The sequence below is a fragment of the Eretmochelys imbricata genome, chromosome 8 (assembly GCF_965152235.1).
Source record: "Eretmochelys imbricata isolate rEreImb1 chromosome 8, rEreImb1.hap1, whole genome shotgun sequence".
Taxonomy (NCBI): Eukaryota; Metazoa; Chordata; order Testudines; family Cheloniidae; genus Eretmochelys; species Eretmochelys imbricata.
The window spans coordinates 85,280,397-85,307,759 of NC_135579.1; the positions used below are offsets into that span (position 1 = coordinate 85,280,397).

A 27,363-nucleotide genomic window follows, 5' to 3' on the forward strand; every position below is an offset into this window, starting at 1 on the left:
ATATGCAATTTGGGGGCTTGTCTACACAGCAAGTAGCTGCACGGCAAGCCAGGGTGTGAATCTGCAGCAGCATGACAGTAACATCCTGTGCGGACACTGCCGCAGTGCAGTGAAAGTCCTGGAGAGTAGCTTCGTGCAGTAGCAGTAGTGATGCAGTACTGTATGGTACAGCAGGACCAGGATTTGCTCCAAAGTGCTTTACAGAGGTGGGTGAATGGTATTGTCCCACATTTATAGGTGGTGAACCTGAGGTATAGGACAATGTATTTAATTTTATTTTTAACTCACTAGGCATGTGGCAGGTTATGCTTCATACCCTTCCATTCTTCGCCAAAGGAAAAATGTGTAGTTTCCAAGTCTCCCGTGTTGTTTTTGTTAGGTGTATTATTGCAATGGGCCTGGACAAAAAACCCTCTCCTCCAAAGAAAAAGATGAAAGAAGACTATGGAGAAAAGCAAGAGGATTTGATGAAGGATGAAGAGCACAATGAGCCAAGTGAGGGCAGCGTCGAGCAAGAGGCGACCAAACACTCAACTGTTGAAATTTCATCAGCTCATGGAGAGGGTCAGGAGCCTGCAGTGGAAATTGGAAGGGAGGAAAGAGAAGAAGAAACACAAGAAGGACCAGAGAATGAGTCTGAAGATGACCAGGAAAATGCTAGTAAAGATGGTACAGTATCAAAAATCCCAGTTAAGGAACACAAACGGGGAGGCAGAATTGTCTAATGGAGAGGGCATAGCACTGCTAATCAGGAGACCTGGGCTCTATTCCCAGCTCAGCCGCTGACCTCGAGCGAGTCCCTTTGCCTCTTTTCCACTTTGCAGCCTATGTCTGTTTTGTCTGTTTGGACTGGATGCTTTTAGGGCAAGGGCTGACTCTTGCAGTGTGTTTGTGCCTTGCACCACAGGGTCTGAATGCACTCAGTGTGGTACTGGGCTACAGAAAGTAACGAGCAAATATGATTTCAAAATCTTTCATAATCTAAGTTTAAGGTCTTGTTTACACTGTGACTTTAGCAACCAGTGTAAGTGCATTGATACAAACTCTTCGTGTAGAGACAGTTTACTCTGGCACAGTAGGAATTTCCCCACTCCAGATTACTCTGGTAATGAAGAACAGAGATTTAAGAAGTGTGTGTGTGTGTGTGTGTGTGTGTGTGAGAGAGAGAGAGAGAGGGGCAGGGGGAGGGAGGAGAGAGCGAGAGCATAGGCAGTGCAGAGGTAACAATGCCTATAGTTAAGGTTGCAGGAGCCATGGGATATATAGGAGCTGAGTGGGAGAGGAGGACAGGAGATGTGGGGGATGAGGAGGGAGACCGAAGACAGTGGAGATGCAACAGAAGGGGAGGGGAACAGGAGCTGGTGATGGGAGGGGAAGAGAGAGGGAGCAGACGCAAAGGAAGAGAAGGGGTAGCAGCCCAGGGGTGGGAGATGGTGGAGGATATGAGCAGAACAGGGGGTGGTGGTCAGGAGCTGAGGCTTGAGGTGGGTGTAGAGGAACAGAATGGGGACATGGCAGGAGTGGAGGGTTTAGGGGGTGTATAGAAAGATGGGGCAGGAGTGGAGGGGCTATAGAAGGAAGGGGAAGAAGCGGAGAGGTTGGGAGTTTATGGAAGGATGGGGGAAGGGGAAGAAGCGGAGGGTTGGGAGTTCATAGAAGGATGGGGAATGGGCAGAAACGGTGGGGCTGGGGGTTTATAGAAGGATGGGGAGGGGGATGGAGGGGTTGAGGGTTTATAGAAGGATGGCGATGGGGCAGGAGTGGAGGATCTATCTGCAGTAGATGATAATTTTTAGTTGCATAGTTCATTCATTCTTTGCATTTGTGATCAGCACTGACTTTCAGGGTCATTCTTGTTCTGCTTAGATTTATAGTATCTCCTTTCTAAGGTCAAATCTAACACAGAAGTTCATGTCTTGAATACAGTATATCCTCATTCTATCTTTCCTACTGGGGCTATAGCACTAAAAGCTGCCTATGTGGAGTGAAATAAATCTGTTCACCTCTTGGTTATAGTCCTTTCTTGTTTTTAAGCTTGCAGTTTTCTTGTACCATATAACCACCAATGCCTTTTCCATCTATCTGTCGATACAGAAATTGTTAGCATCTCCTGTTTATTCATTTACTTATTTAAGAGAAGCCTTTTTCATAATATATCATTTCTCCATAAATATTTTCCCACTTTCTACTCCTGTCCTCATTTTCATGAGTTTTCTGCACCCACACAAAACTTTCTCATTCGGCACTAGGGATATGTTTTTGTGATTAGCCATGCCTTTTTTCCTGCAGGGGGTGGACACCTCTCTGACAATTACTGAGAAGGCTTGCCACCTCAGAGGCAGCTGGAATCTCAATTGCTTTGAATGTAGAAAATAAATCTAATCATTTTCTTAATTCTCATTTTGGAGAAATTGTTTATTTGCCTAATTGGTTCCACATCAGGTACTCTTCCTTTCTCTCTTTGGCATTTTGTCACTTCAACAAGAAAAAGAGGTGAACAATTAAATTTGAAAGGTGAGAAATTATCGCCCCGAGGGACAGCTGGAGCGTGTCTGATGTGACAATTCTCTTTCATGATACAGTTTTGTTGCCTCTCTGCAGACTGTGCAGCAAATTAATGGTTGCAATGTAAATATTTTATTGTGAAAGGGATTTAGGTATGTTCTGGTTTGTGGGAATATAATTAGTCTATTTCTGGGTGGAGTGGAGAACATTTTCTAATACACACATGATTTCAATTTTGAATTACATACAAAGCCCTGATGTTGTCAAATGTTCTTAATCAAATTCTCAGTAAGAGACTTGGGTTGAAATCCTGTTCCCACTGAAGTCAAAATAGGAGTTTTGCCATTAGAGTCAATGGAGCTAGGAATTCACCCTGTAACCAAATGAATATATTAGAACTGTTCAATAATCAGAGCATTCCTCTGCAGCGTCCTTTGGCTGAGTCTGAATAACTAATTTTGTAGGATACCAATCTGTTAATTAGCCTTGTCAGTCCACTTTTTGCTTACTTCCCACAGAATATATTGTCCTACTGATGCTTTATCTGTTACTTAAATTAATTTTCCTTGCAGCAAGTTTTTTCTATAATGGGGATCTCTTCCCTTTATATGTTATTCCTGCATTTGTCTATCTGACCTATCTTTGTTTATTTTATTCTTTACACTTGAATGACACCTGCTAGATCATTGAGTAGCTTTGTTCTATTTCTGTTACTCTAGGTATAAAGAAAATGATTTGTTTTTTGAGGTAATGTACTTTTACAATCCCTCCTGTGGCCTCATATATTCACTTATTGTAAAAAGAGGTGAGGAAATGCAATGGTAAAAGAGGGTTAATGGGAGTTAACCTTTCTCTGGTTAATAAGAACTTTAAGTAGTTATGAATTCCATTTTCTGTCTCACGCTAGAGGTCTTCTTTTATTTCAGAGTATGATGAAGATTTTGAAGCAGATGAAGAGAAATCAGATGAGAAAGTTAATGAAGAAGGACAGGCCGATGATCAGATGAATGGAATGTCAAAGTCACCCTCAGATGATGAAAAAGATAATTTAGACCATGAAAAGGAGAGTAAAAGCTCATCACAGAAGGCACTACAGGCCTCTGACAGCGAGAAAGAAGAAAGTGATGGATACTCAAACAGTGACTCAGGGGAAGATAAACAAGGTTAGTTGTTTTTCTTACCATGGTGCAGGGTTCTTGACCTGATCTGTGTTTTACATTTTATGTATGCCCTGTTGTGTACATCTAGCCTGCATTTATGTTGAGCTACACATTACACTATGTCATGAAAGTGACACTTAGGGCATCATCCATCACAAAATATCCTTGACACAATCCGTAGCACAACCCCCTAGAAAGCTATGGATCCAGTCTCCCCCGCAGGTTTGCCCGGCTGTCCCACAGATAATCTAGCTCTGCAACAGCATGCTGTGGAGCTAACCAGAAGTGAAGAACACAGGCCAACTCTCTTCCATCTTAGCTGCAATATTCCTGATTCTCAAGACCCTTCATCCCTCCCCGCTCCATCCATTCAGTTAATCCAGCTCTGGTCTGCACATTAACCTTACTGCACAACATGGGCAAGGAGAAAGAAAGAAGGGCATATTATTAGCCATGTCACAGCACTGTAACACTTTACACTGCCATAGTGTCTTTCATCTGAGAATCTCAAATATTAATTATACCCAGCAATATTCCTCTGATGTATATAACCGCTAAGGGACACAGAAGAATCACTTCACACCCCATGTAGAAATACAGTCAACTCTGGAATGCAATGCAACAGCTATTTAACAGCTCATAGCAATGTTGCAGAATAGTTCAGGATCAGAAATGAAGATGTAGCTACTAGGGGAATTTAGAGGCAAACTAAATACTTTGGGGGAAGATTTTCAGCTTGTGTAAATGTTCAGATCTCCATTGATTTCAGTGGAGCTATGGCAATTTACCTCAACTCAGGATCTGTTCTTTTAGCTGTAATTTGGCCAGCAGACCTTGGTTAAGACCCCCGCTCTAATGAGATGTGTAGTCTTTAACACATCAGGTGCTTTCTATCTGACAGTCCTTATATGTGAGCTATTTGCTCAAGTTAAATGTACACATTACTTTCATGTTTGTATTTCTATGTGAAATAGGCAAAGGTAAAGCAGCTCTTGGGGAAAAAATTGCAGCTTTCTATAGAAAGACTAAAAGTCTACAGAAACTCAAACCAGGTTTGAAACATGTTTGCATATAAAAATCACCACAATGATCAGAAAAAATCTTAATTTTTCATTTCTCTAATGATTATCAGGAATAATTTATTTACTGATTCCTGGACAATCAGTACACTTTTAAAAATTGTTTTCTGCTTATCAGTGTCTTGCATAATCAGCTTTCTTGTGACCAAATTAGTTGCTTCTTGAGCTGTTATCAATTTTGTTATGGTCAGAAGAGAGGGAGTGTGTGTGTGTGTAGAGATAGATAACATAACAGTGAGGGTCCTTGGTTCTTCCTAAGTTAACATATTTCTTATTTGACTATTAAATACTGCAACACTGATAACATAGTATAGTTAAGGTGTAGTGAGGTGTTTCCATTAACTTTGTTTCATGCCACCATTTGAAATACAGTAGAACCTCAAAGATACAAACGCCAGTGTTAGGGACTGACCGGTCAACCAGACACCATGTGAAACTGGAAGTAACCAATCAGGCAGCAGCAGAGACCAAAAAAAAAAATAAAAAAATTTTTCACATACTATACTGTGCCTGTATTGCACCTTAAAGGTAGGCACATCTAGGCTGCCTGTCCTCACCCCACCCCACACCCAGGGGTAGCCACTTATAGCAAGACACTGGGACTGCCAGCCCAAGGCAGCCAGAGCCAGCAGAGCGGGAGCAGAGCTGGGGTCTGCGCTGTTTTCACTCCTTCCCACCCATCATGGGAGAGAGACACAATGTTTTCACACATACACACCCCTGCCTGTCAGGAGTGGGACAAGCTTGCAAACTCATGCCGGGCTGAGCAGGGAGCTCATCTGCTGCTGAAGCTGGCCTGGAGTGTCAAAGCTACTGGATCTGGAGCCCGAACTGCGCTTTGTTCAGAGTTATGAACATTTCAGAGTTACGGACGACCTCCATTCCCGAGATGTTCATAACTCTGAGGTTCTACTGTATATTAATGCTCACTGTGAGTTGTGCACATGGATAAGGGCATGGCCATTCAGAAATGCCTGAAATTCTTTTCTCATTGACAAAATGCTTTCAAAAGTATGTGCTCTGTAATTCTCACATTCCATCCCTTAAACTATTTTAATTTGCTTTGCTTTAATTGCAGTTTTTAATTAAACTGGGTAAATTGTACCATTTAGTAGCAGAAAGTGTATTTCCTGGAAAGCTCCCAGCATCATGTAAATAAATATGCACTCTGAATTTTCCCCAAGATCAATTTGAAAATCAGTTGCTTTTTAAATGTAGCTCCTTACTGATTTTGTGGGCTAGAAATTGATCTCTTCCTCACACAACCCCAATGAGAAATTATTTTAGGCAGAGTGATCACACTAATCAGATAGCTACGAGACTCTTTACTGAAGTGCAGCTAGTGGGTTTGCTTTTGTTCTTTGTGGATAGTACTCACACTGTATGAACCACAGCTCAGAGTCAATATTTCTTTCTCTGTGGTTAAAAAATAAAGAGAAAAGGATATTAGGATGCCATTAGAAACATGAAGACTGGTCAAGAAAGGTGCATGTTTAGCACCATCATGATGGAGGGGTTAGAAATATTTGTGAGAGAGCCTTATTTTCTGGCAGTTGGTGCTGTAAATGCTCTTCAAGCTCTAGCTCGCCACTCCCTGTCGACATGGATGTGCTTGTCGACAAGATTTACAGTTACACTGCATTTATATACTGAGGGTGGAAAGTCTGAAAGAGTCCTGTAGTTTTTATTTAGCAGCAGTGAATAGAGGGCTATAGCACTGCACTTGGTTACAGCTAGAGATGGACCCAAATTGGAACAATGAATCCAAAAGCTCTTGGATTTCTAGCGGGTCTGGATTTGAATTCCTTGATCTAAAGCCAGAAAGGTCTTTTGAGTTCTGGCTGCAATGCACCCAAAGTCTCTGGAGAATGACTGGGTCTCCTTAAAGAGATTTCTCCCATTCAAGATGGCAGAAATCTCCAGAAGTGAGTTTGTCTTATGAGATTTTCATCATTGTGGGCTAGAATCTCACAAAAACAGCTTGTGAGATTTCACCACCGTGGAACCCAAACTCAGTGTGCTTTCAAACATTTCTTTCTACTTAGAACTAAAAGCCTGCCACAGGAAAGATTTATCTTCTCCTAACATCCATTTACTTTGTTGGCATCATAATCCTTAGCCATTTTTATCTACCTCCAGTGTGCTGAGCACAGGGTTTTGTTCTTAGAGAGCCGGCTAGCAATAACTCATTCAAGCAGGGCTCTTTTGCTATTGAAGTGAAAGGCTGTGTTTATTGAAAGTGAATGCTGAAAAAGAGGCAGCTTTTCAATGGACAAGATTCTGCTTCAACAACATGAAATAGAAGACGACATTGTGGCAGTGGAATTCAAGCCATCAGTAAATCCTTTCCATTGCACATGATTAACTATCTAGCTTTCATTCTTTGGGAGGCTTAGTTTTGCCTAGATGACACATGCTCCTTGAGGGCAAGAAGTTACAAATTATGTTACAAAATTGTGAAAAGTATGGAAAATTTGAACTGCTGGCTAACAATTGAAGCTGATGCATTTGATAAAAACACTTGTGTCACCTAGCATGGGTAAGATACAGTGCTGTGAGACTGGTAAGAAAAGAAGAATCTAGCTTTGGAATGGTGGGTGAGATTTGTTTTTAATCATCGAAAAAGAACGACAACTTTTCTTATTGTGTTTTTGTTAACTATCCCAGGCACTGACTCACCTGTTGAGAGTTATTGTGATTGTCAGCAATGAATGATGGGCAAGAAAGCAGACTGTCAACAGACAATTCACTAGGATACTGCTTGTGATCAGCGTAGATGACCACTGCTAAAAATGATCGGACCAAAAGCTGAGAAATGAAAACCAAAAAAATCCACATTCTTCTAAAAATACGTTTAAAAAAGAGGCTTTATAAGCTAATGGAAGAAAATACACTTTTTTGTAGTTAGATATAAGACATATTGGGTCAAATTCTGCTCTCAATTACATCCATACAATTCTATTCAAGTTCTCAGTGAGGTTTTTATTTTATATTTGCCATCTTGGCAATCATGGACTCATATAAAGCAGAGAAGAAAAGGATCTATTTTATATCCTATTCCCCTCTAATATTAATACAGGATTTGTTTCCTACAGCACTGTAGCAATGCTCTCATTTGCAGGGATTGAATGCAGTACCTTTTGATCTAAAAGCACAAGCATCTACTTCTTTAGTTAAGGGGCCAAGTCAGTTAATTTGGGAACAGTAGTAGACGCATAAGCTCCTTTATGTAGTCCCGCCACTATAGGAGGACAGAGATCCACAATGGGTTAATGCAGGGTACAGTTAGAAGTGTGCAGGGAATGGTTTCCCTATCCTATGAAAATGGTTGAGATTGCAAACATTTGCCTGTTCAGACTGGGACAAAAGTCAGCGAGAATGAAAGGGAGAGGAAGAGACCAAAATAGCCAATAGCGTGTGGGTAGAATCAGGCAGGGGAGGCACTTGAACCTGTTGTCTTCCACGGGCCTAGATTAACCAACATGCACTAAGTGTGCTCGCATTGGGCCTCCAGTCACCGGGGAGCCCCTTCCCTAACCAGGTATGGCCCGGCCGCCCTTCCATTATGATGGAGGGACAGCTGGGCCAAATTGAGTGGTGGTGTGGGCGGGGACACGCTGAGGTTTTGACCTACCTGCATGCTGTAGTGAGAGTCAGTGGGCTGGAGCAGGCAGCCAGGACAGCCACGGGGGGCCTGAGCTGCTGTAGGGTGTGTGCAGGGCAGGCTCGCTCTTCTACTCCCATCCCACCGAAGACAGGACCTGAACTCCCCCCCCCCGGCACCCGTCTCCTTGGGGCAGGACCCAACCCCCATGTGGCACCCACCCCATGGAGGCAGCACCCAAATGCCCTCTGCTTCCAGGCTTCCCACCCCCTAGGGGCAGGATACCTAGGATCACTTCCTGACCCATGCTGTGGTCATTTCATGCCACCAGAGTGCTGGAAGGGGGATTGGAAAGCTTCTCAAAATGGGCAGCTAAAGGTTTCCTTGCTCAGAGGGGCTCCTTGGCTGTTGTAGAGATTTCACCATCTCCCAGCCCCATCCAGCGTAGGCGGCATGGACAAAGCACTGTATCATTCCAGCAATCCCTCTCTGGCTTTCAGCTGCCTTTGTTCTTGTGTTCCCTCCTCATGTTCTGCTGAACTCTCGAGACCTGAGAATCAGGGCCCATGGCTAGAACAAGTGCTATTCTCTGCTCTGACATTAGAAGATTTTCAGTGTAGGGGAATATGTCTCTCTGTATGGGCTAAATTCTGTCATACTGGTGACGTGGGTGGAAGCCAAGTTTTCTTGCAGGGAGCTTCTCCCTCATTCTCTTTGTGCATTAATACATGATCTGTGCAGAATGCTGCCACTGGTACTCCTGGAGCACTGAAGGTGGGGGGCTGGTATGATGTCAAGCACCTGACAGCTCCAGTGGGGCATAGGTTTTAAAGCAGTGGTGTGTGGTGAGCAGCCCGCGGTCTGCATGCGGCCCATCAGGGTAAGCTGATTGCGAGCCATGAGACATTTTGCGGACATTGACAGTCGGTAGGCACGGCCCCCTGCAGCTCCCAGTGGCTGCGGTTTGCTGTTCCCGGCCAATGGGAGCTGGGGGAAGCTGTGGCCGCAAAATGTCTTGTGGCTCGCAATCAGCTTACCCTGAGTGGCCGCATGTTGCCCACCACTGCTTTGGGGCCTCCCCTTGCAGACTGCAGGAGTAGGTGACAGGGCGGGGAGGGCACACAGAGAGTGCCTTCAAAACAGCACTAAGTGCTGAGTTCACTCTGCTAATGCCCTACCTTGAAAAATTCTGCATGTTTGCAGGTATGGTGCCATGTACATTATTAATAACCACTGTCATCATTAATGAAACTTGGTACTGCTAGCCAGTCTCCAGGAGTGGAGAGGGGTGTGTGTGGGAGAGGTAATGATGGAGAAAACTAAGTTATTGCACAGTAACATGAGTTCTTCAGCTACATTATCTTTCAGCCACATATTCACTCCCGCCCTCCATCCTCCTCTCGTGTTTAAAAGTCCTGTTAACACTTGAACAGGCAGGGCATTGCAACTGAGGGGGAGCTATCAAGCCTCCGCATTTCTACTTTCACCCTCTGGCTTGGCATATGTAGTACAGGCTATCATGGTTAAAATGTTGACACTATTGTTCAAACAACTCCTGGAATCACACAGCACAGCATACTGTTCACTAACTCCAGAAATGTGGATATTTTCTGGGGCACACTATTGGAGAACTCCTAGTTCTGGTAAGTGGTTTACTTCCTCTTTGCTTTCAGATAAATGTGGAACATAACAGGGATGTGGGTTTTGTTTTGGAAACAATTGCCAGTGTTCTTAAACCAGTAGCCTATAGTAGTCTGCTGAATTCATATTTAGGCACATAAATAAGTGACCTTCTTTTCACAGGTGCTGAACACCTATAGATCCCATTAATTTCAATGGGTGCTCAGAACCTTTGAAATCAGGTTCCTGATTTAGGTCTCCAATATGGAGTTAGGTGCCTAACTTTAGGCACCCAACTTTGAAATGGTTATCCTAAAAGATCTTGAAAAGCTACATGTGCAGGGGAAAGAAGTTTGTCAAATGAAGTCTTGTAGGTTTTCTCTTTCATGCTACTGTTGTCACTAAGTGAATTTTTGCTATTTTGTTAATTTGAATGCAGACTTCGTATGATTGAGGTATGTGTACAGTGTGCTTGTTGCATGGAATGGACTTTGGCCTAAACTATTACCGTGACTCACTTGTCATTTTCAGGACAAGTTTCTTTTTTGGTAAAATCCTAATGGCAAAACTCTCATTACCATAACAAAACCACAGAGATCTGCAAATTACCCACCTGGCTAGTTTACATAACCAAATTCTTTTATTACTTATTTTATTTTATCATCATCTTCCTTTCCTCTACATCCTAACTACTGTGTGCAAAATTCATTTATGTCTTGAATTTATCTATGCCATGGTCCTGCAAACCCTTAGTCTCATTTTGTACTCAATGGGATGTCTCACTTACTTAAAGTTATGCACATTTGTGACTGTTAGCAGGATCAAGACCTTAGACTGCAAGCTATTTCGGGGCAGGGACTGTATATTTGTAATCTGCCCAACTCCTGTTGGGACCCCAAGTAATGTATGATGATGATAATGGAACAAAGAATAATACAGGGGGATCAAATCTTATCTCATTTCATCTTACCTCTGCATTTATATTGCACTCTTCACCACAGAGTCTGAGTTCAACAGGATTGCATAGGTATATCTGAAGGCAGAATTTCACCCTGTGTGAGAGATTTAAAAACATATCCAGATAACTGAGGAGCCTAAGTCCTTATTTTCTCAGCTAAGATTATGGGTTAGGCATAAATAAAGAGCAAGTAAGAAAGACTTTGGCACTCAAATCCTTATGGCCCATAAGCCAATGAATATGTTGTAAAGAATTATTGGCCAGTTCTCCTGAAAAGAAACGTACACTGCTTATCTGAGCGTATGAGATTTTTTTTCTCAACTGTCTTGTTTATGTTCTTGCTAGTGTCTTTAATAATTATAATTTCTTAGGGAGCTGGGTGGCCATGGGGATTCAGAACTTTTTACCTCTAGGTTGTAGGTTCAGATCCAGTTGCTACGTGTCTGCATTGGAAGTCACTACTGTGGGATTGGTGTTCAATAGTCTGTGTATGAAAAGTCTTTCAGTCAAGGTACAAGGTACAGGCAGATTCCACATCACAACTGACACTAATTGTCATTTTTGCTGTCAATCTCAGTGGAGATGACAAGGCTTGAATGGGCAGGTGATCTGAGCTAATACAGTGATGGCCTGTCTAGAACAGAGTTGTGGCACCCTGGAATTGCTCTGTGGGGATGCTTGCACTGTCTTGCATCTTCTATATGTTCTCTATGATAAATAGAAGACTTTAGCCTCCCAGGCTGATAATCTGTCACCTTTAACAAGCATTATATTAATTTAGGGCCACATTCCCCGTACAAACAGGCCCTCACTATTCCTACTGAAGTTAATGGGCATTGTATATGCATATCTGAAAGAAATTTTTAGCTCCTGTAAAAATATTGTATTTAAGTTAAAAAAACAAAACTGCAGAATATTCATAACAGTGCATTTGGAAAGAATAATTAAAGATGTGAGCACAGTTGCCAACTTTCACGTGTTAAATAAGCACCCCGACTTTCACAATAAAATCAAGCTAATCCCATTTAAAAACAGGGCCAAAACAAGCCAATCCCTAAGAACCCCAACACTCTATGTGACTAGATCCCCCCCAGCGTGCAGTCTGGAACTGTGGTGGGTCTGCTGGGCACCCCAACTCTCTCCCCCCACCCCACTTGCCCCTGCTAGCTGGGAGCCGATCAGAAAAAAGAAGCAACAAGCAACAAGCCGAATAAGCTACAAGCCAAAATCTAGCCAAAAAGCAACTCACAAGCCAATTAAGCCAAAAACAAGCCCAATTTCTGCATTTTTTTCACGGGTTTGGTGTGTCTGGATGTGAGGGGTGCTAGAAAACCAGAACTACATTGTAAACAGCAAGGATTAATACTGTATGGTGTTGATTTCTGTGTGGTTCACAAGAGATTTCTAATAGATCCATCGAGATGTTATGAATGCGCCGAAGAACTCTGTCTGTTGAAACTTCTTGTCGAATACAGCAGGAGGAGTTTGTTGTAACCCCTTTCCAACTGCTTTCAGAGGTGGTCGTGGAAGCAGATCTCATGTATCATTGGTAGAGATTTCCTATGGTATGGTTACATTATTCGAAATAAAATGTTAAGTAGCTTTGGTTAACTGCTTGTTGTTAGTTTCGGGTAATGGGCCTATCTATATAATTATGAGGCATTTTGTGCCAGATCTTCAGCTGGTCTAAAGCAAAACAATGGCACTTTACCCCAGATGAGGACCTAGCTTTTCGGGCACAGCTAAATGAACTGAGGACAGATGCTTTATAGAAAAAATATTAAAATGAAATTATGTTTACTGTTTGTAGATAGGAAGTCTGCATCCTCTCTCTCATCCAGCAGTACTCTGTATAGCAGTGAAGACGACTCTGAAGCTGAAAAGACGAAGGACTGTGTTAAGGGCAATGAAAAGGAAGACATTGACAGGACAGCGACATGTGCGAAGTATGGAAATGATACTTGGGAAAGCAAACCTCAGGAAAATCAGGAAATTGATGCAGTGGAGGAAGAAATGGATGAAGCAGAAGAGACAAAAGCAGAGGCTGTGATGAGGGAAGAAGTTGAGGTTCTTCATGGAAGTATCATGGAAATACATCATCAAGGCATAGATGAACTCAATGGGGAATTCAGGCATGTAGGGTCAATAGAAAATAATGCAAGGGAAGAGGGGGAGGAGGATGGAAGCAACACAAGGGAAGATGGGGAGGAGGTTGTTCTAGTGCATTTGGAAGGCAGCACTGTGGAAGCTGAGGCTACAAACAAGGATCCTCCTGAGGTTGATGAAGGAGGTGGTAAGTATAGTCTCTTGGAGGAGATGTGATATGTCCAGTGCATGTAAGTGTTGTGTCATTTGCTCTTACCATTAGTGATCGAGATGGCATTTTGATACAGCATGAGAAATTCAGTTATTAGACTATTCTTAGTGTACAATGTAAAACTATTAGAATGTCATTTTGCTGTATGTGACAAATAACCACCAGTGGTGTGTTGTAAGTTCATAGTTTGATTTTATGAGTTTTCCGATGTAAGGTTTGGCTATTCTTTTTTCATCTCTCTTACTCGTTGGCGTAGTATGTGATAATAGATTTATATACATATTTTCATGGACTGCAATACCCTTAAGTTTGACATCTCATGTAATTTTATAAAGCTTAGTGCCCGTTTAGATCTCAAGCATAGGAAGTCCTAGAGAATTCTTATGTCAGCTCAGATGAACTGGTTTGTAATTCTTATAATTCCAGTTTCCATAAGGACTCCGAAAAATCTCTTGTATATCATGGTGCCATGCATAGGCAACCAGACTGGGAGCCAACAGACATGGTTTCTGTCTCAAGCTCTGTCACTGACACACTGTCTCACCATGAGCAAATCACTTAACCTCCCCGTGCCTCCGTTTGGCTGTTTGTAAAATGGGGATATTAGTGCTCCAATCTCAGAGCTATTGAGGGATGTTTTGGGGGCTGGGCAAGGAGTATAGCTATACCCACATGAGTAAGGCAGTGCAGGATTGCATACTTGGGTGGGAAGAATATAAGTACTCGGTGTGGAATTTCGTCTGGATAGCGGGGAGAGTATCCTGATAATAATACTGGGAATGTCAATGTAAAGTAATGAAGTGGCCTTCTGTAGTGATGCAGATGTGAAGAAAGGGAGTCATAAGCCGCACTAGACAATATTTCTGACTGTATTTCTATGGATGTCGATTTTGCAGTGGATTATATAATGCTCTCATGTAGTTTTATTAAATGTTTGTGGTTTGTTTCTATTGCTTTCTGCTTGAGTGCATCATGTATCAAATAGCACCATGTGTGCAAAGCAAACACTGTTGAATGCTATGCTATATTATTTGCAAGTCTCTTGGTGTTGGATTGCTTTGGATTGCACTGTGTGCTTTGATTTTGCTATGTTATGCATTCAAAATTGAAGAAGAGGGAATAATTTGCTATTCAGGAATTCTATTGAATTATTTATAGATGTGTGTTTCTTGAAACTTTCCTTTTACTTGCATGAGGCATCTCAGCTTAAGCAACTTCACCATTAGACTGTTAGACAAGTATTAAGTGTGGTTGAAGATGGAAATAATTAGCAATCATACAGGTAGGATAAAGTGCTGTAATAAAAAAAAAAGGGAAGAAAGGGATAATCATATGTACTGAGCTAATGACCTACCATGGGTTTGGCACAAAATAAGACCATTGGTCTTATTTGATCAAATTCCTGGGTGTTGAAATTAAACCATTTTATACTGTATTTATAGATTTGAATGAACATTGCATTTGGGATGACTTCTCTCTTTAAGAGGCCTTATTTCAGTTGTCAGGATGAGTAAATGACAGATGGGATAAGCGCAGTGATGAGCTGCCAAAATCTTAACAACGGGTTCCCTACTCACCCCACGAGGGGGTCGTTGCCCACCCCCGACCCCTGGGACTCCTGCCCCATCCAACCCCCCCCGCATTCCTTGACGCCCCCACCAGGACGCCTGCCCCATCCACCCCTCTTCCCTGTTTCCTGACTGCCCCCATAACCAGGCAGGAGGGTCTTCATGGGCCACCGTAGTGGGTGCCCACCCCACCCCAAGAGCCAGAGGCACCTGCCGGGGTGTGAGGTGGGGAGTCCTGGCGGTGCTTACCTGGGGCAGCTCCCAGGAAACATCCGGTAGCTCCCTCTGGCTCCTAGGGGCGGGGTAGCGTAGCTGGGGGGGGAGCAAGGGGAGTGGACGCTCCCCCACTGATCACATCAAAAGTGGTGCCTTAGGCGCTGACTCCCTGGGTGCTCCAGGGCTGGAGCACCCAAAGGGAAAATTTGGTGGGTGCAGAACCCCCACCGGCAGCTCCCTGCCCTGCGCCCGGCCCCAGGTCACCTCCGCCTCCTCCCCTGAACGCGCCGGCCCGCTTTGCTTCTCCGTGCCGCCCCCTCGGCTTCCCGCAAATCAGCTGTTCGGCGGGAAGCCAGGGAGGACTGAGAAGCAGGCCGCGGCTTCCTGCTCAGGGCGAGGGTGGTGGAGGTGAGCTGGGGTGGGGAGCAGTTCCCCTGCTCACCCCCCACCCCGGGTTACCTGCTGCAGCGCGGGCGCCCCCCCGCCCCCCGGCCCCAGCTCACCTCCACCTCCCTGGGCCTGAGCGGGAAGCTGCCGCTTGCTTCTCAGCCTGCCCCGGCTTCCTGCGAGAACAGCTGATTCGCAGGAAGCTGGGGGGAGGGAGGGGGCGGGGAAGCAGAGTGGGGTGGCGCGTTCAGGGTAGGAGGCGGAGCGGAGGTGAGGTGAGGTGGGGCCAGGGGTGGGGCAGGGAGCTGCCAGTGGGTGCTCTGCACCCACCAAATTTTCCCTGTGGGTGCTCCAGCCTAAGGCACCACTTTTGGCCAGTTGTTAAATTTAGAAGCCCTTTTAGAACCGGTTGTCCCTCGCGGAACAACAGATTCTAAAAGGGCTTTTAAAGTTAACAACCGGTTCTAGTGAACCGGTGCGAACCGGCTCCAGCTCACCACTGGATAAGCATAGTGCAGATAAAAGAACATGTACTTCTCCATCAAATCTCACAGCATCTTTACTGCCTGGAGAATGTCTAAAACTCAGGGACAGACAAGGGAAAATGAGGACAAAACAAGGGCTAAGTGGACAAAAATAATCATTTAATCATAGAAGTTAGAGATATGAAAGACCTAGTAGATCCCATCCAATCCAGCTCCCTGCTAGTACAGGATTGTCATGGTGAATTTGGGAGAAAATAAAGAATTTGTCAAGGAATGATGCAAGTAATGAGAGAATACAGGCCAGGACCTCTTTGAAAGGAAACAAACATTGTGAGAAAAGGATTTGATGGGTAGCACATGCCACCTTGGGAATCAAACTTTCTTTAGGCCCTGATCCCGCAATCACCCCCTACTCGCTAATCTAGGAAATGCTGGGTCAGTCCTGAAAATTGCAGAGTGGCATCCATTTCCAGAGAGAGCCAATGAGAGGTGGGCAGTTCAGCATCTTGCAGGAGTTGCAAAATCAGGCTCTTAGCTCTATTCTGCACCTGGGCTCGTTTATTTCCTTGTTAAGCTTTCTGTCGCCACTGCCCTTCCTCCTATATCGGGTGTTTATGCCCTGCCCTGTTGGCTGGTAGCAGATCCAGTTATTGACTGTGCTCCTGGTGACCAGTCTGGTTTTAGATGTTGCAGAAATATTAACCAGATATTAATTTACATGTAAAGGAGACCATAAGATGAAAAGCTTGTCTGGGCTTATTCAGTTGCCAGCTGAGGCTGGGGGAGACACCATAAACATGGGAGTTAGGATCTTAGAAGGTATGTAAATACCTGCTGTGTAGTCTCTGATCTTATTGTGGACTTTGTGACAAGAAGGAGACATCACTCATCCCAAGAGACAGAATTACTGTGTGCTGTATTTGTCATCCTGCTCGGGGCTCTGTGTTTTGACTGACTGTCAATACTCCCTCTTGTCAAATATGTAAACTGGGAAGAATGGGAACTGCCAGCTAATCAAATGGCAGGACTATAAGCAGGTCAAAGTAATAAGGTATGGTTCATATTTAACAAAGCTTTCGGGACTTCAGTGAACCTGAAGAAAATGCCATCTATGCTTCTTTAGTCTGATGCAGCAAAGGAGTCTCCTGGGGGCGAAGGGCATCTGTATAGTGTCCAAATAACTCCAGGGGAGTGCAGTGGCTTCATGCTGGGGCTAATACATTATTTAACCAGAACAAGAGTGGGTGGAGGTAAGGCCTGAGGAGAGAGAACAGAGAAGATGGGGAGAAGCATAGCAGGAAGGCTGAGGTGTGAGGAAGAGATGAGAAAAAAACAAGGACGAGGAAGAAAAAATAATCATCTAATCACCTAGGAAGGACCTAGTGAGTGCCATCCAGTCCACCTCCATCCCTTCATGGGATTGTTCCCAGCAGTATGGTTTGTTCAGGCTCCATTTAAAAGCCTTAAGTGAAGGTGTCTCTCACTTCCCCTGGGAGGCTATTGTGCAGCCGCACACCAATCCTGCTTAGGAAGCTCTCCCTGCCATTCAGACTAAATTTGTTGTTCCTTGATTTTGTCCTATTGCTCCTTGGGAGCTAAGGAGGCAGGGAACTGGAGGAGAAGGAGAGAAGGAAACAGTGTTGGGGGAGGAAAGGAAGGATGACACTGAGAAGATTGTGGTGGGGAAGAGAAGCAGGAGATATTGTAGATAAAAACAAAAGGAAAAGAATAATATAAAAGCAGAAAAGGAAGTGGAGAAGTTGTGGGGAGAAAGGGCAGCAGTAGAGAAAAAAAAACAAGCCTATGGGAAATGGTGAGAGAGGAAGAGGAAAGGAAAGAAAGTAGAATGGCAAGATGTGGAGAGAGAATAGGGGGAAATGAAGAATATAAGAATGGGGGGAAAAAAGAGAAAGGAGGGGAGAGGAGTTTGACTAGCGACCATCTGGTCCCTAATCTACCCTGAAAACCAGTTGGGCATAAATGTGTCACCTTTAGTCCTTCCAATAGAGTCCCTCATTGCCATGAGTAATTCTGAAATACCAGGCATCTTAAACCCCATTATATGCACAGCTAGAAGGTTAAACAATGTTGATGTTTATTCTCCAGTCTCAAAAGCATTAATAGCTGTTATTTTCCATGCATAGCTCGGAAGAACCTCTCCCCTCTATACACTCCCTCCTTCCAATGAGTTTTATTTTTCTCACAGAGTGATTTTCTTTGTGTTTGCCATAACGCAGTAGCCTTATCTGAAAACAGGAAAGTTCGCTGCTTTGGTTTGGAAATGGGGCTAGATTGGCAGAAATGCAGTGTTGATAATACATCTCCCTTAATAAAAATAAATGCAATATAACCATATTATATAACTTTTGAAATTGAAGCCATAGTTGTAGCATTACCTGCATGGTATTTGGAGGGAAAAGCCCAGTTTGTGGGAGGGAACAGTTCGGAGGAGGCACCAGGAAGTTAATTGTATGCATGGCTAGAACCAATGCTAGCTGCCATTACAGCATCTCTGTAAACAGTTCTTTTAACAAAGAACCAGTGTAATTTTACAAGTATATGATCCTCTAATTTTATTCCTTAGCACGTGGTAATGCAACACTAATGGAAGGGATAGCACAACCTTAACTATAATGCTACAAATGTAACACGTATATCTTGACTATGAAACAAAATCTTAAACATCATAGATGTTGTTTTTGGGAGAAGCAAATATTTCTCTGCCTATATATAGGGATTTACATTCATATATGATCATGCATCAAGATAAGACTATGTCTTCAGCCAGTTCTACTACTGTGAGGAATTTAAAGAATCATCAGAACTGTATATGGAAACTTTAGTATGTAAAAATATGGTGTAAGTTTTTTTTTATTTTTGTTTTATGTAGGCACAGGACAATAAAAGGTTTCTGGTCATCAAACAATTTTGTTGCTTGTGCATGCAAAGCATTTTAACAAAGGTAGTTTTGTGTCTTTGCGATGTTTTTATGGCTGATTTCTGCATGTGTGTTTGTAGATCCTCCTGCATGCATTTTTATAATGGATTGCCATTTGATTTGAATATACTTCAAAGCATTATCACTGGTGAAGGCTTACTAGATTTTAATTAACCCTGCACTGATAATATGGCTCTCATTAAGCCAATTTCAGACAACTGAATGATTCCCTTTTCCCTTAGGCTTTCGATAATTTCTCTTCCTTGCTCCTTGTTTAATAATTCTGTGATATTTTTTGAAGATTGCAAATCAGTCCAAGAGAAAATAGCAGAGGCAATTGAAATAGATCATCGTTTGAGTTCTGATCCTGAGCCCAGTGATTCCAGTACAGATGAAGAAGAGGAGAACTTCACAAGTACAGCTCATGATTTAAAAGAAGGTGAGGTCAACTAATATGATCAGCGGACTGGATTAAATTTCACTCTGCACTGAAAAGCCATTTATAGAACAGTTACTTCCCTCTTTCACCTTCCTTTTCATACTGGCATCTCTGCCTCTGCTTTCCTTTTCTTTCCTCCCCTGAATAAAATTGTTGCACTGATTAGTTAGTCTCTAAAACTGTAAAGCTTGCAAAACGGATACCATTTAGGAGCTGACAGTAATTCTGGATAAAGAGTTGAGGCCATGAAAAAGTGATTGCTAGTAGAGACTGCCTTCAAAAAATAGGAATCTGTTAAGTTTCACTTTGCTTCCAGCCTAATCCGTATATTAATATGAGGCCTAATGGGGAAATGCAGTCTTAAGACAGGATGCTTCTATTTATATGAATGAAAGAGGTATCACCTTTTACTGGAATGATCATCAATATGCATGAGAGTGCCCATGGTCTGAGTTCCAGCCTAGAGTTCAACAGACTATGTTGTGTCCCCAACTCACCTCCTTCCTAGAGCTTGGCATTATTGACAGTAACACAACAAACACCTCAACTGGAGCTCGGCTGTTCCAAGGGTTTCCGTCCAGGATTTTCTCTGGACTCACCAGTTCCTGCCTGGAATCTTAATCCAGGATTTTAACAACAGAACCAAGGATTGCTGAACAGAAGAGCCCTGCATTTTTACACTGGGTTTTAGAGTCAGCCAAGTTACGTTAGCAACAAACCCTAACGAATGTAAATGTTCAGGTTGTTCTTCAAACAGAAGTCAGGTTCAGAGACACATAATGGGAAAAAGAATAAGGCCATAAATTATTTGACTTTAACTTCCCTGATTGTACCTGATTATCACAGAATATATCATGGTGGCCTCTCAAATGCCTGGAGTATTCTGTCCCCAAAGAAAGAAAGAGTTCACTGGTTGAGTAGTGATGCTGCAGTAGCCTCTGGAAGAGCAGAGTGCTTTACGTCAGATGGATGCCTGGACTGGGAGTTAGGAACCCACCATTTCTGGTGGGTTCAATTTTCCTTTTCATTCACTAGGGCCAAAATTTTCAAAAATAACGGGTAATTTTGGGTGCCAACTTTCGGACAACTTAAAGGGAGCTTAATTTTCTGGAGGCTTAGGTTGGGCACTGAGAGATTGAGATACCCAAAGGCACTAAGGACTATTTGAAATATTGGCCTAGATGTTTATCTAACTTTATTACACAAGACATTGCTTTTAGGCATTAGCAAAATGTGGCTGATTTGTGAGTAAAGCACATAGGCGTAGACAACTTATTTTTCACATTTAGAGTAACATACACACTTGGCTACTCAAATAAATATAGACAATTTTTCCATAAAGTAAATGGTGAAGTTCTTTCTTTACTCCTGTTCTCCTCCTTCGTGAATTACAGAAGCTTTCAGATTCCAAAATTTGTCAGGTTTGATTGTGTTGTTCTGTGAACTTTAAATATAATGGCACAGATGGATGCCATCAGCACTTCAGCTCCCAGAATTTTTGCTGCAGACTGTTAAATTATACAGGCATAGGGACCAAAAGTCACTATCTTTTTGTGGATTCTACTATGTTTTTTTAAATTAACCTATAAATATAGGGGCAAGTTGTTAAAAACAATTACTAATGAACAATGGGTATCTGGCAAAATTGCCATGGAGCTTGTTTTCTTACAAACGACAGTCAGAATAGCTCCAATTAAAGAACAAAAACTGTTTGTAACACATCACTCTATTGAAAGAGCATATGTTCATACCTGGATTTTGTCCATTTCCTAACTCAATTTAATAGTTGCTGGTTAGTTGTGTTGCCACCGGGAACCAAAGTGGCTTCAAAGAGCTGCATTGCTGCATTCAGACACTCCAGTTGTGCTTTGCAGCCTCAGCCAGGAAATAAAACATTCTCTGGGCCTGACTCTGTTCTCACATCATAGAGAACTCCTTTGAAGTCAATGGAGTGACACTGATGTAGACCAGCATGAGCTCAGAATCAGACCCTCAGGGTTTCATCCCAGTTGTTCAAAGGAGCCATGTTTCAATAGGAGACAGTCGCTGTCGAACAGGTGACCAGACTGGAACAGGATCAGAACTAGAGACAGTTTCTAGACCTGACTTTGCCTACAGTGCACTTCACAGCTTCTTCTGTGGCTAGTGCTAAAATGATAGCTGAAGCGTATATGTGTGTGCCTATATGTGCCTGTTGCAGGTGGCAGAGCTCTTCCCTCCCCTAGCCTGCTCTGCCCAGCTGTGTAATGCCAGTTGGTCTTTTGAATGAGATACATGCAGAACGCAAGAGAGGGACCCCCTCTCATGGAATAACCCAAATGACTGACTTTTTAAAAATGCTATTTTTAATAAATACTTACAGTTTATTTTTTCTGCATTGAAAGTCAAATATTAGCAGCCTCTGTCCCATGGATCAATTACATATTAAGAGCAAAATACCAAATTAGCCCGACGCAGGGGACAAGGAAAGCAGCTCTCCACAAGCTCTTTTAGCAGAGGAGGAAAGGAGGTGGAATATGCTGACTGCAGTGCACAAAACTGAATGCATCACCAATCTGTTAGAACTGGGTGATGATGACACTATGCTGTGACCACAATGAATGATGGTAGCTTACAGTATTTTTTCACATAAGGGTTCAGGTTCCATTAGCAGAGGAAAAGAGAAAGGGTTATTGTATTAGTTACTTGCTAAATCTGACCTAGAATACATTGTCCAGTGCCAGCTACTATTTAGTAAAATAGGAAGGAGATTATTGCCTCAAAGAGGATGTAGCATATGACATAAGGTAGGATGATGGGTTGGGAGGTTTTACCTTATTCATACTGCAAATGAAACTTAAAGATGATTTATTAAACATTTTAAGAATTATTGGCAATAGGACTGAGTTTGGATGAAGATTTGACGTGACCCAAATTCAGGAGTGCCTGGATGTGGTATTTTTGGTCTGAGCCCCTTTTCTAAAAATTATGATGGGGATTGATAAATGAATGGAGAGAGAGGGTTTTTTTTGTTTGTTTGTTTTTTTGTAACACTGCTAAAAGTCTAAAACCTGAGGGACATATAAAAATGAGGAAGCTGGCAGTAAATATAAATAATCAACTCACTGCAAAGCACATCTCTCTGAGAGGGTATTGGCAGAGGATGGAGGGCAGGATTTCTGTTAGGTAGCAAAGTGCAAAGTCGGGGTTTTTTAAGCTGTATTGGTTACATGACCAGAGATCATATTACGTGTGGTCAGGTGAGAGGGAAAAAGTGCGGCTGCTTCAATTAATTTTTATTTAGATTTCTCTCTTGCCCGCCCTCCAACTCAACCCCTCTGTTCTCTCTCTCTCTCTCTTCCTCCACCCATCCCTGATCTCTGTCTAGGGTGACCAGAGGTCCTAATATCAATATAATACCATCTCGACATTAGGGGCTTTGTCTTATAGACGCGACTATATCCCCTCATCCAGAAAAAAAAAACCAAAAATGTGTCCTGATTTTTCACACTTGCTCTCTTCTCTGTCCGCTCCATGGCACTCCCTTTCTCACCTGTTCTGTCACTGCCATCCTGTTCCCGCTCTGCTTTCAGCCTCTCCAGCTGCACAATGCTTCCCCTGGTTTCCACTCAAATGGACCTGCTTAGGGCAGTAAACTCTAGCCTCCTGAGCTCAATGCCACCTGCAGGCCAGGACGAAACACTGCAACATATGGCTGCATTCACCAATTCCTCTCTCATGTCAGTGCTGATATAGAGCGAGGAAAGTGACCTTAGGAAGTTGGCCAGGCCAATGGAAGGTCCTGGGGGAGCCAAATGGGGAAGATGAGAGCCTGTCCATCTTCCTGTGCCAAGGCTGTGGCCCACAGAGCAATGTGCTTCAGGCCAAGGATCTGAACCATCTCTAGGTAGACATTGTAGAGATGGGCTGATGCAGCATGAACATATGTTTAGGCCCAGCCAGGCTAAAGAAGACAGTGACTGAGGGTTGTGGAAATATAAGAAGGTGAGAGTAGAATAAATCAAATAAAGGCAGGTAATATGGCCAGGATGGCCTTTCCCCCACTTTGGATTTTTCGTATGTCCCACCAGAGCACAGTGTCTGGAAAGCATGATTCTTTTATTCTCTTCAATGACTTTAGGGCCAGTTTTTCCAAAAATAGACCAGATCCTGAATTATGTGTACAGGCACAGGTGCACTGGCACAAATAGGTAATTGTACTTGCCAAAGGCTTGATCCTGCACCACTGAATTCAGTGAGAGTTTTGGCCATTGACTTCAAAGAGGATAGGATCAGGCCCCAAATGTGCACAAGTCATTACCCATTTTGCATGCACAGATGTATAGTCTGTCTCCTCCTGTACATACTTATTTTGCATGACCTATTTGTGAATATTTAAATCTCAGTGCCAAGCCTATGGCTACTTCCTCCATGTACCCTGAGGTCACTTCTGGGCCGTGCAACATCATTTTTGTTTCAATTATTTGTGCCGGATGCCAGAATGACAGCACTGGAAACAGCAGGCCAAGTTTCCTCACACATTACCCAGCCTAAAATCCTTGCACTGATTTGGAACAATGGCATCTCTAATAAACACCTCGTAAAAAGCCTTAAAATTAAAGTATTTATTACAATAAAACTAATGTTTTGATTACTTCCTCAGATGGAGCTTTCTTGGCAGAAGCAGCAACAGCATGTGAAAAGCAGAAGGCAGCAGAGCAAGTGGCACAAGAGGGGCAGATGGTGGATGAGGAAAAAGCACTTGAGGAGCAGGAGGAGTTTGTAACTGAGGAAGGAGCCACTGACACTGGAGAGGCAGGCAGTGAAACAGCTCTGGAGATAGATTTGCTGGCTAAGAAAGAAGCAGCAGCTGTGATGGGACAGACAGTGGAGAATGTACTTACAGTAAAAGAAGAAGCATCTAAGGAGAAGGCTAGACTGGAAGAAGATCTGGAAGAGAGTAGGGTAGGTAAGGAAATGGCATTTCAGGGAGAGGAGGCACCTGAGGGAAATGTAGCTGTGGAGGAAGACATAAAGGAAGGAGAGCAGGCAGTGGAAAAGACCGCCTATGAGGGAAAGGTGGTGGAGGAAGTATCATCTGAAGGAAAAGAGGTTCTTGAGGAGGTGCCTGAGGCAGAGGAGGCTGTGGAAGAAGCAAAATCTGAGGCAGAGGAGGCTGTGGCAGAGGCAGAATCTGAGGGAAAGGAGGTTGTGGAGGATTCAGCTGCGGAGGCAGAGAAGGCTATGGAGAAAGCAGACTCTGCGGGAAAGGAAGTTGCAGAAGGAGAATTGGAAGGAGAGGAGGTTGTGCAGGAGGCAGCTTCTGAGGGATGGGAGACTATGGGAGAGAGAAAATTTGTACGGAAGGAGTCAGTAGAATCAGTCAAGGTTCCCACACTGGGAGCAGCAAGTGAAACAGAGGAATCAGTAGAATCAAGAAAGGTTCCCACTGGTGAAGCAGTGTCTGAAGTGGAGGAGGCAGCAGCAACAGAAACATCTGAGGAGGAGGAGGATGTAATGCAAACAACCCCAGAGGAGGGAGAGACAAGAAATGAGGCCACAGAAGAGGAGTCAGATGTAGAGGAATCACCACCTCTGAGGGAAGAAACCTCACTGGACAAAGAAATAAAAAGGGACACGGCAACAGAGGAAGACGCACACAAAGATGGGGAGAGCATAGTGGAAGCATCTGAAGAGGAAGAAGCAGCAGAAGATCCAGAATCTGAAGAGGAGGTAGTAGAAGAAGGAACATATATAGGGGAGTCAGTGCCTGAGGAAACAGCATATATGGGAGAAGAACTGGTGAAGGCTGGTGAGGAGGAAGTGACAGAGGAAGTGGAAGAGAAGATGGTGTCCCAAGTAGTAGTTCCTGAAAAGAAGTTGGTAATAGAAAAAAAGGTACCTATTGCTGAAGAGGCAATAGATAAAGCCACAATAAAGGTAGAGGAGTTGGCTGAGGGAGCAGCAGTGGAGGGTGTGGTGGTAACTGAGGCAATGGCAATGGAGGAAGTGGAAGTGGCTGAGGAGGTGGCCGAGGAATCGGCAGAGAGAGAGGGAGAAGAAATGTCAGAAATAGAATCTGAGGAGGCAATGTCAGTGGAGGCAGCAGGCAATGGGAAAGTAACGGGCAATGAAACACCACCACAAGGGGAGGAGATAGTAGAGAAATTAGAACCTGGTGAGAAAGAAAATGCAGAGGTATTATCAGAGTGGGAGGTGCAGACAGAGGATGCAGGACATGAGGAGGGCATGGAAGAGGAGGAGGCAGGATCGGAAGAGCAGAAGGTGATGACAGAGGGGAGAATACCCGAAGAAGATATGAGATCAGAGAGAACATTGCCTGAGGTGGAGAAGCTGATGACGCCGTCATCTCTGAGGGATGAAGAGGAAGCTGTGGAAGCAGCACCTGAGGTAGAAGGCATGACACAGGAAATGGCATATCACCCAGATGTAGTGGAGAAGGAAGCAGTCCTTGTGGAAGAGTTAATGGCAAAAGTGAGATATAGTGGTGGAAATGACAGAACAGAGGAGCGAGAGATGGAGACAGTGGAGGAGAAAATCACACTGAAACAATTAGACACAAGCGAAAAAATAAAAATAGGAAAGACAGAGACTTTGGCTGAATATCCACAAGGGCTTCATGGGCGTACAGATCTGCTAGAAGTCCAGCACAAGGAAGAAACTCCTGCACATAGAAAGGCAGATACCACAGAAACATCCATTACAGAAGAGAGAAACTAAGGGGCTCCGTGGCACATGGTGAGTATCAGTATGAGCCAGATTGCTACCTAAAAGAGGAATTGATTTTATTTTTATTACATTCCTATGTAAGGTGTCCAAGGCTGCAGTACCTAGGCTAGTGCTATCAAAGCACCAGCTCTACTGAATGGTGAAATACTGGGATTCATTTGGAGGAGATAGGTAGCCATGATTTTCTTCCACCATTTATTATATTCTTCACTTTCACTTCAAAGGTTTCCTAAGGGTTTTCATTGCAAAGTCAAAAGTGACTCTGAGTTGCATTATGAACATTCTCAGCTCAGTTTAATGTCTGTGTCTCATACCTTCGTTCACGCTGTGTGGTACTGTCCTCCATGAGTAGTGCCGTTGGTTACACTGGGACTATGTATAGGAAAAAATGTACTTACGGCTGAAGAGGCAATAGATAAGGTCACAATGAATGTAGAGGAGATGGCTGAGGGAGCAGCAGTGGAGGGTGTAGCAGTGACTGAGGGGGTGGCCAGGGCTGAGTGGTGGTGGTTGAGGGGGTGACAATGGAGGAAGTGAGTAAATGAGCAAGAGTGGTAGCCTCTGGCCATAACACTTCAACTGATTTTGATATTATGGAGCTATAGCAGTAATCAGCCCGTATGTTTCTGCTTGCTACCTAGCTCTCTATGGACTTGTATGGCCCATATTACACTAGTAGCCAGCCTCACAATCTTTAACGTACCTGTTTACCATACAACTAACACTTTGCTTGATGTTTCCCAGAATGCTCTAAAGCTGGACATAATTATCTTGCTTTCGATACAATCCCTGGATGGGGGAGAAAGACACATCTGAGCATCCTCTGCAGTTCCTTCAATAATCTTATTTTAGTAACATTTTTTACAAATCACTGTAGATTTGTGTGGATTGGGACATTCCCTCCCCGTCTCATTTTACTTGATAAGTAGCATAACCATCTGTTTGTTTAGTAGACCAGCTCCGGAATGTGCAACAGATAACTGAACTAAGCTCATAGAGCTAGTGTAGGAAATCATACTCCTTTATAATTATGACGACAATAATAATAAGGACCTTTCCACAGCTGTCATCTATTTATTTTCAAGCTACAGAGAATTCTTATATTGGTTGAACTTAAATTCCCCTGCCCCCAAAGAACACAGTGGGTTTGTGATGACTAGCTTGAAGGGAGGAGGAGGCTTGCTGGCACTTTATGTATAATAATAGAAAGTGCAAATGTACGTATGTATGTAAAATTGTATATATGTGATTGTATCCCCCCCACATTTTTTGCATGTCAATTGCATTTGTAGATTGTAAACTCTTCAAGACAATGTCTATGTCATCATGGATGTATATGTGGTTCCCAAGCACAATAA

The 27,363-nt window shown here is 43.3% G+C and overlaps 1 protein-coding gene across 1 annotated transcript in view; it reads left to right on the forward strand.

Moving 5' to 3' along the window:
• ERICH3 (glutamate rich 3) overlaps positions 1–25,996 on the forward strand; it is a 46,647-nt gene extending 20,651 nt beyond the window's left edge. The window contains exons 9-13 of the mRNA XM_077825367.1: positions 380–669; positions 3,432–3,668; positions 12,737–13,219; positions 19,139–19,276; positions 23,919–25,996. Of these exons, the coding sequence (XP_077681493.1) occupies positions 380–669; positions 3,432–3,668; positions 12,737–13,219; positions 19,139–19,276; positions 23,919–25,996 (3,226 nt within the window). The remainder of the gene's footprint in view (positions 1–379; positions 670–3,431; positions 3,669–12,736; positions 13,220–19,138; positions 19,277–23,918) is intronic.
• Positions 25,997–27,363: the final 1,367 nt, after the last annotated feature.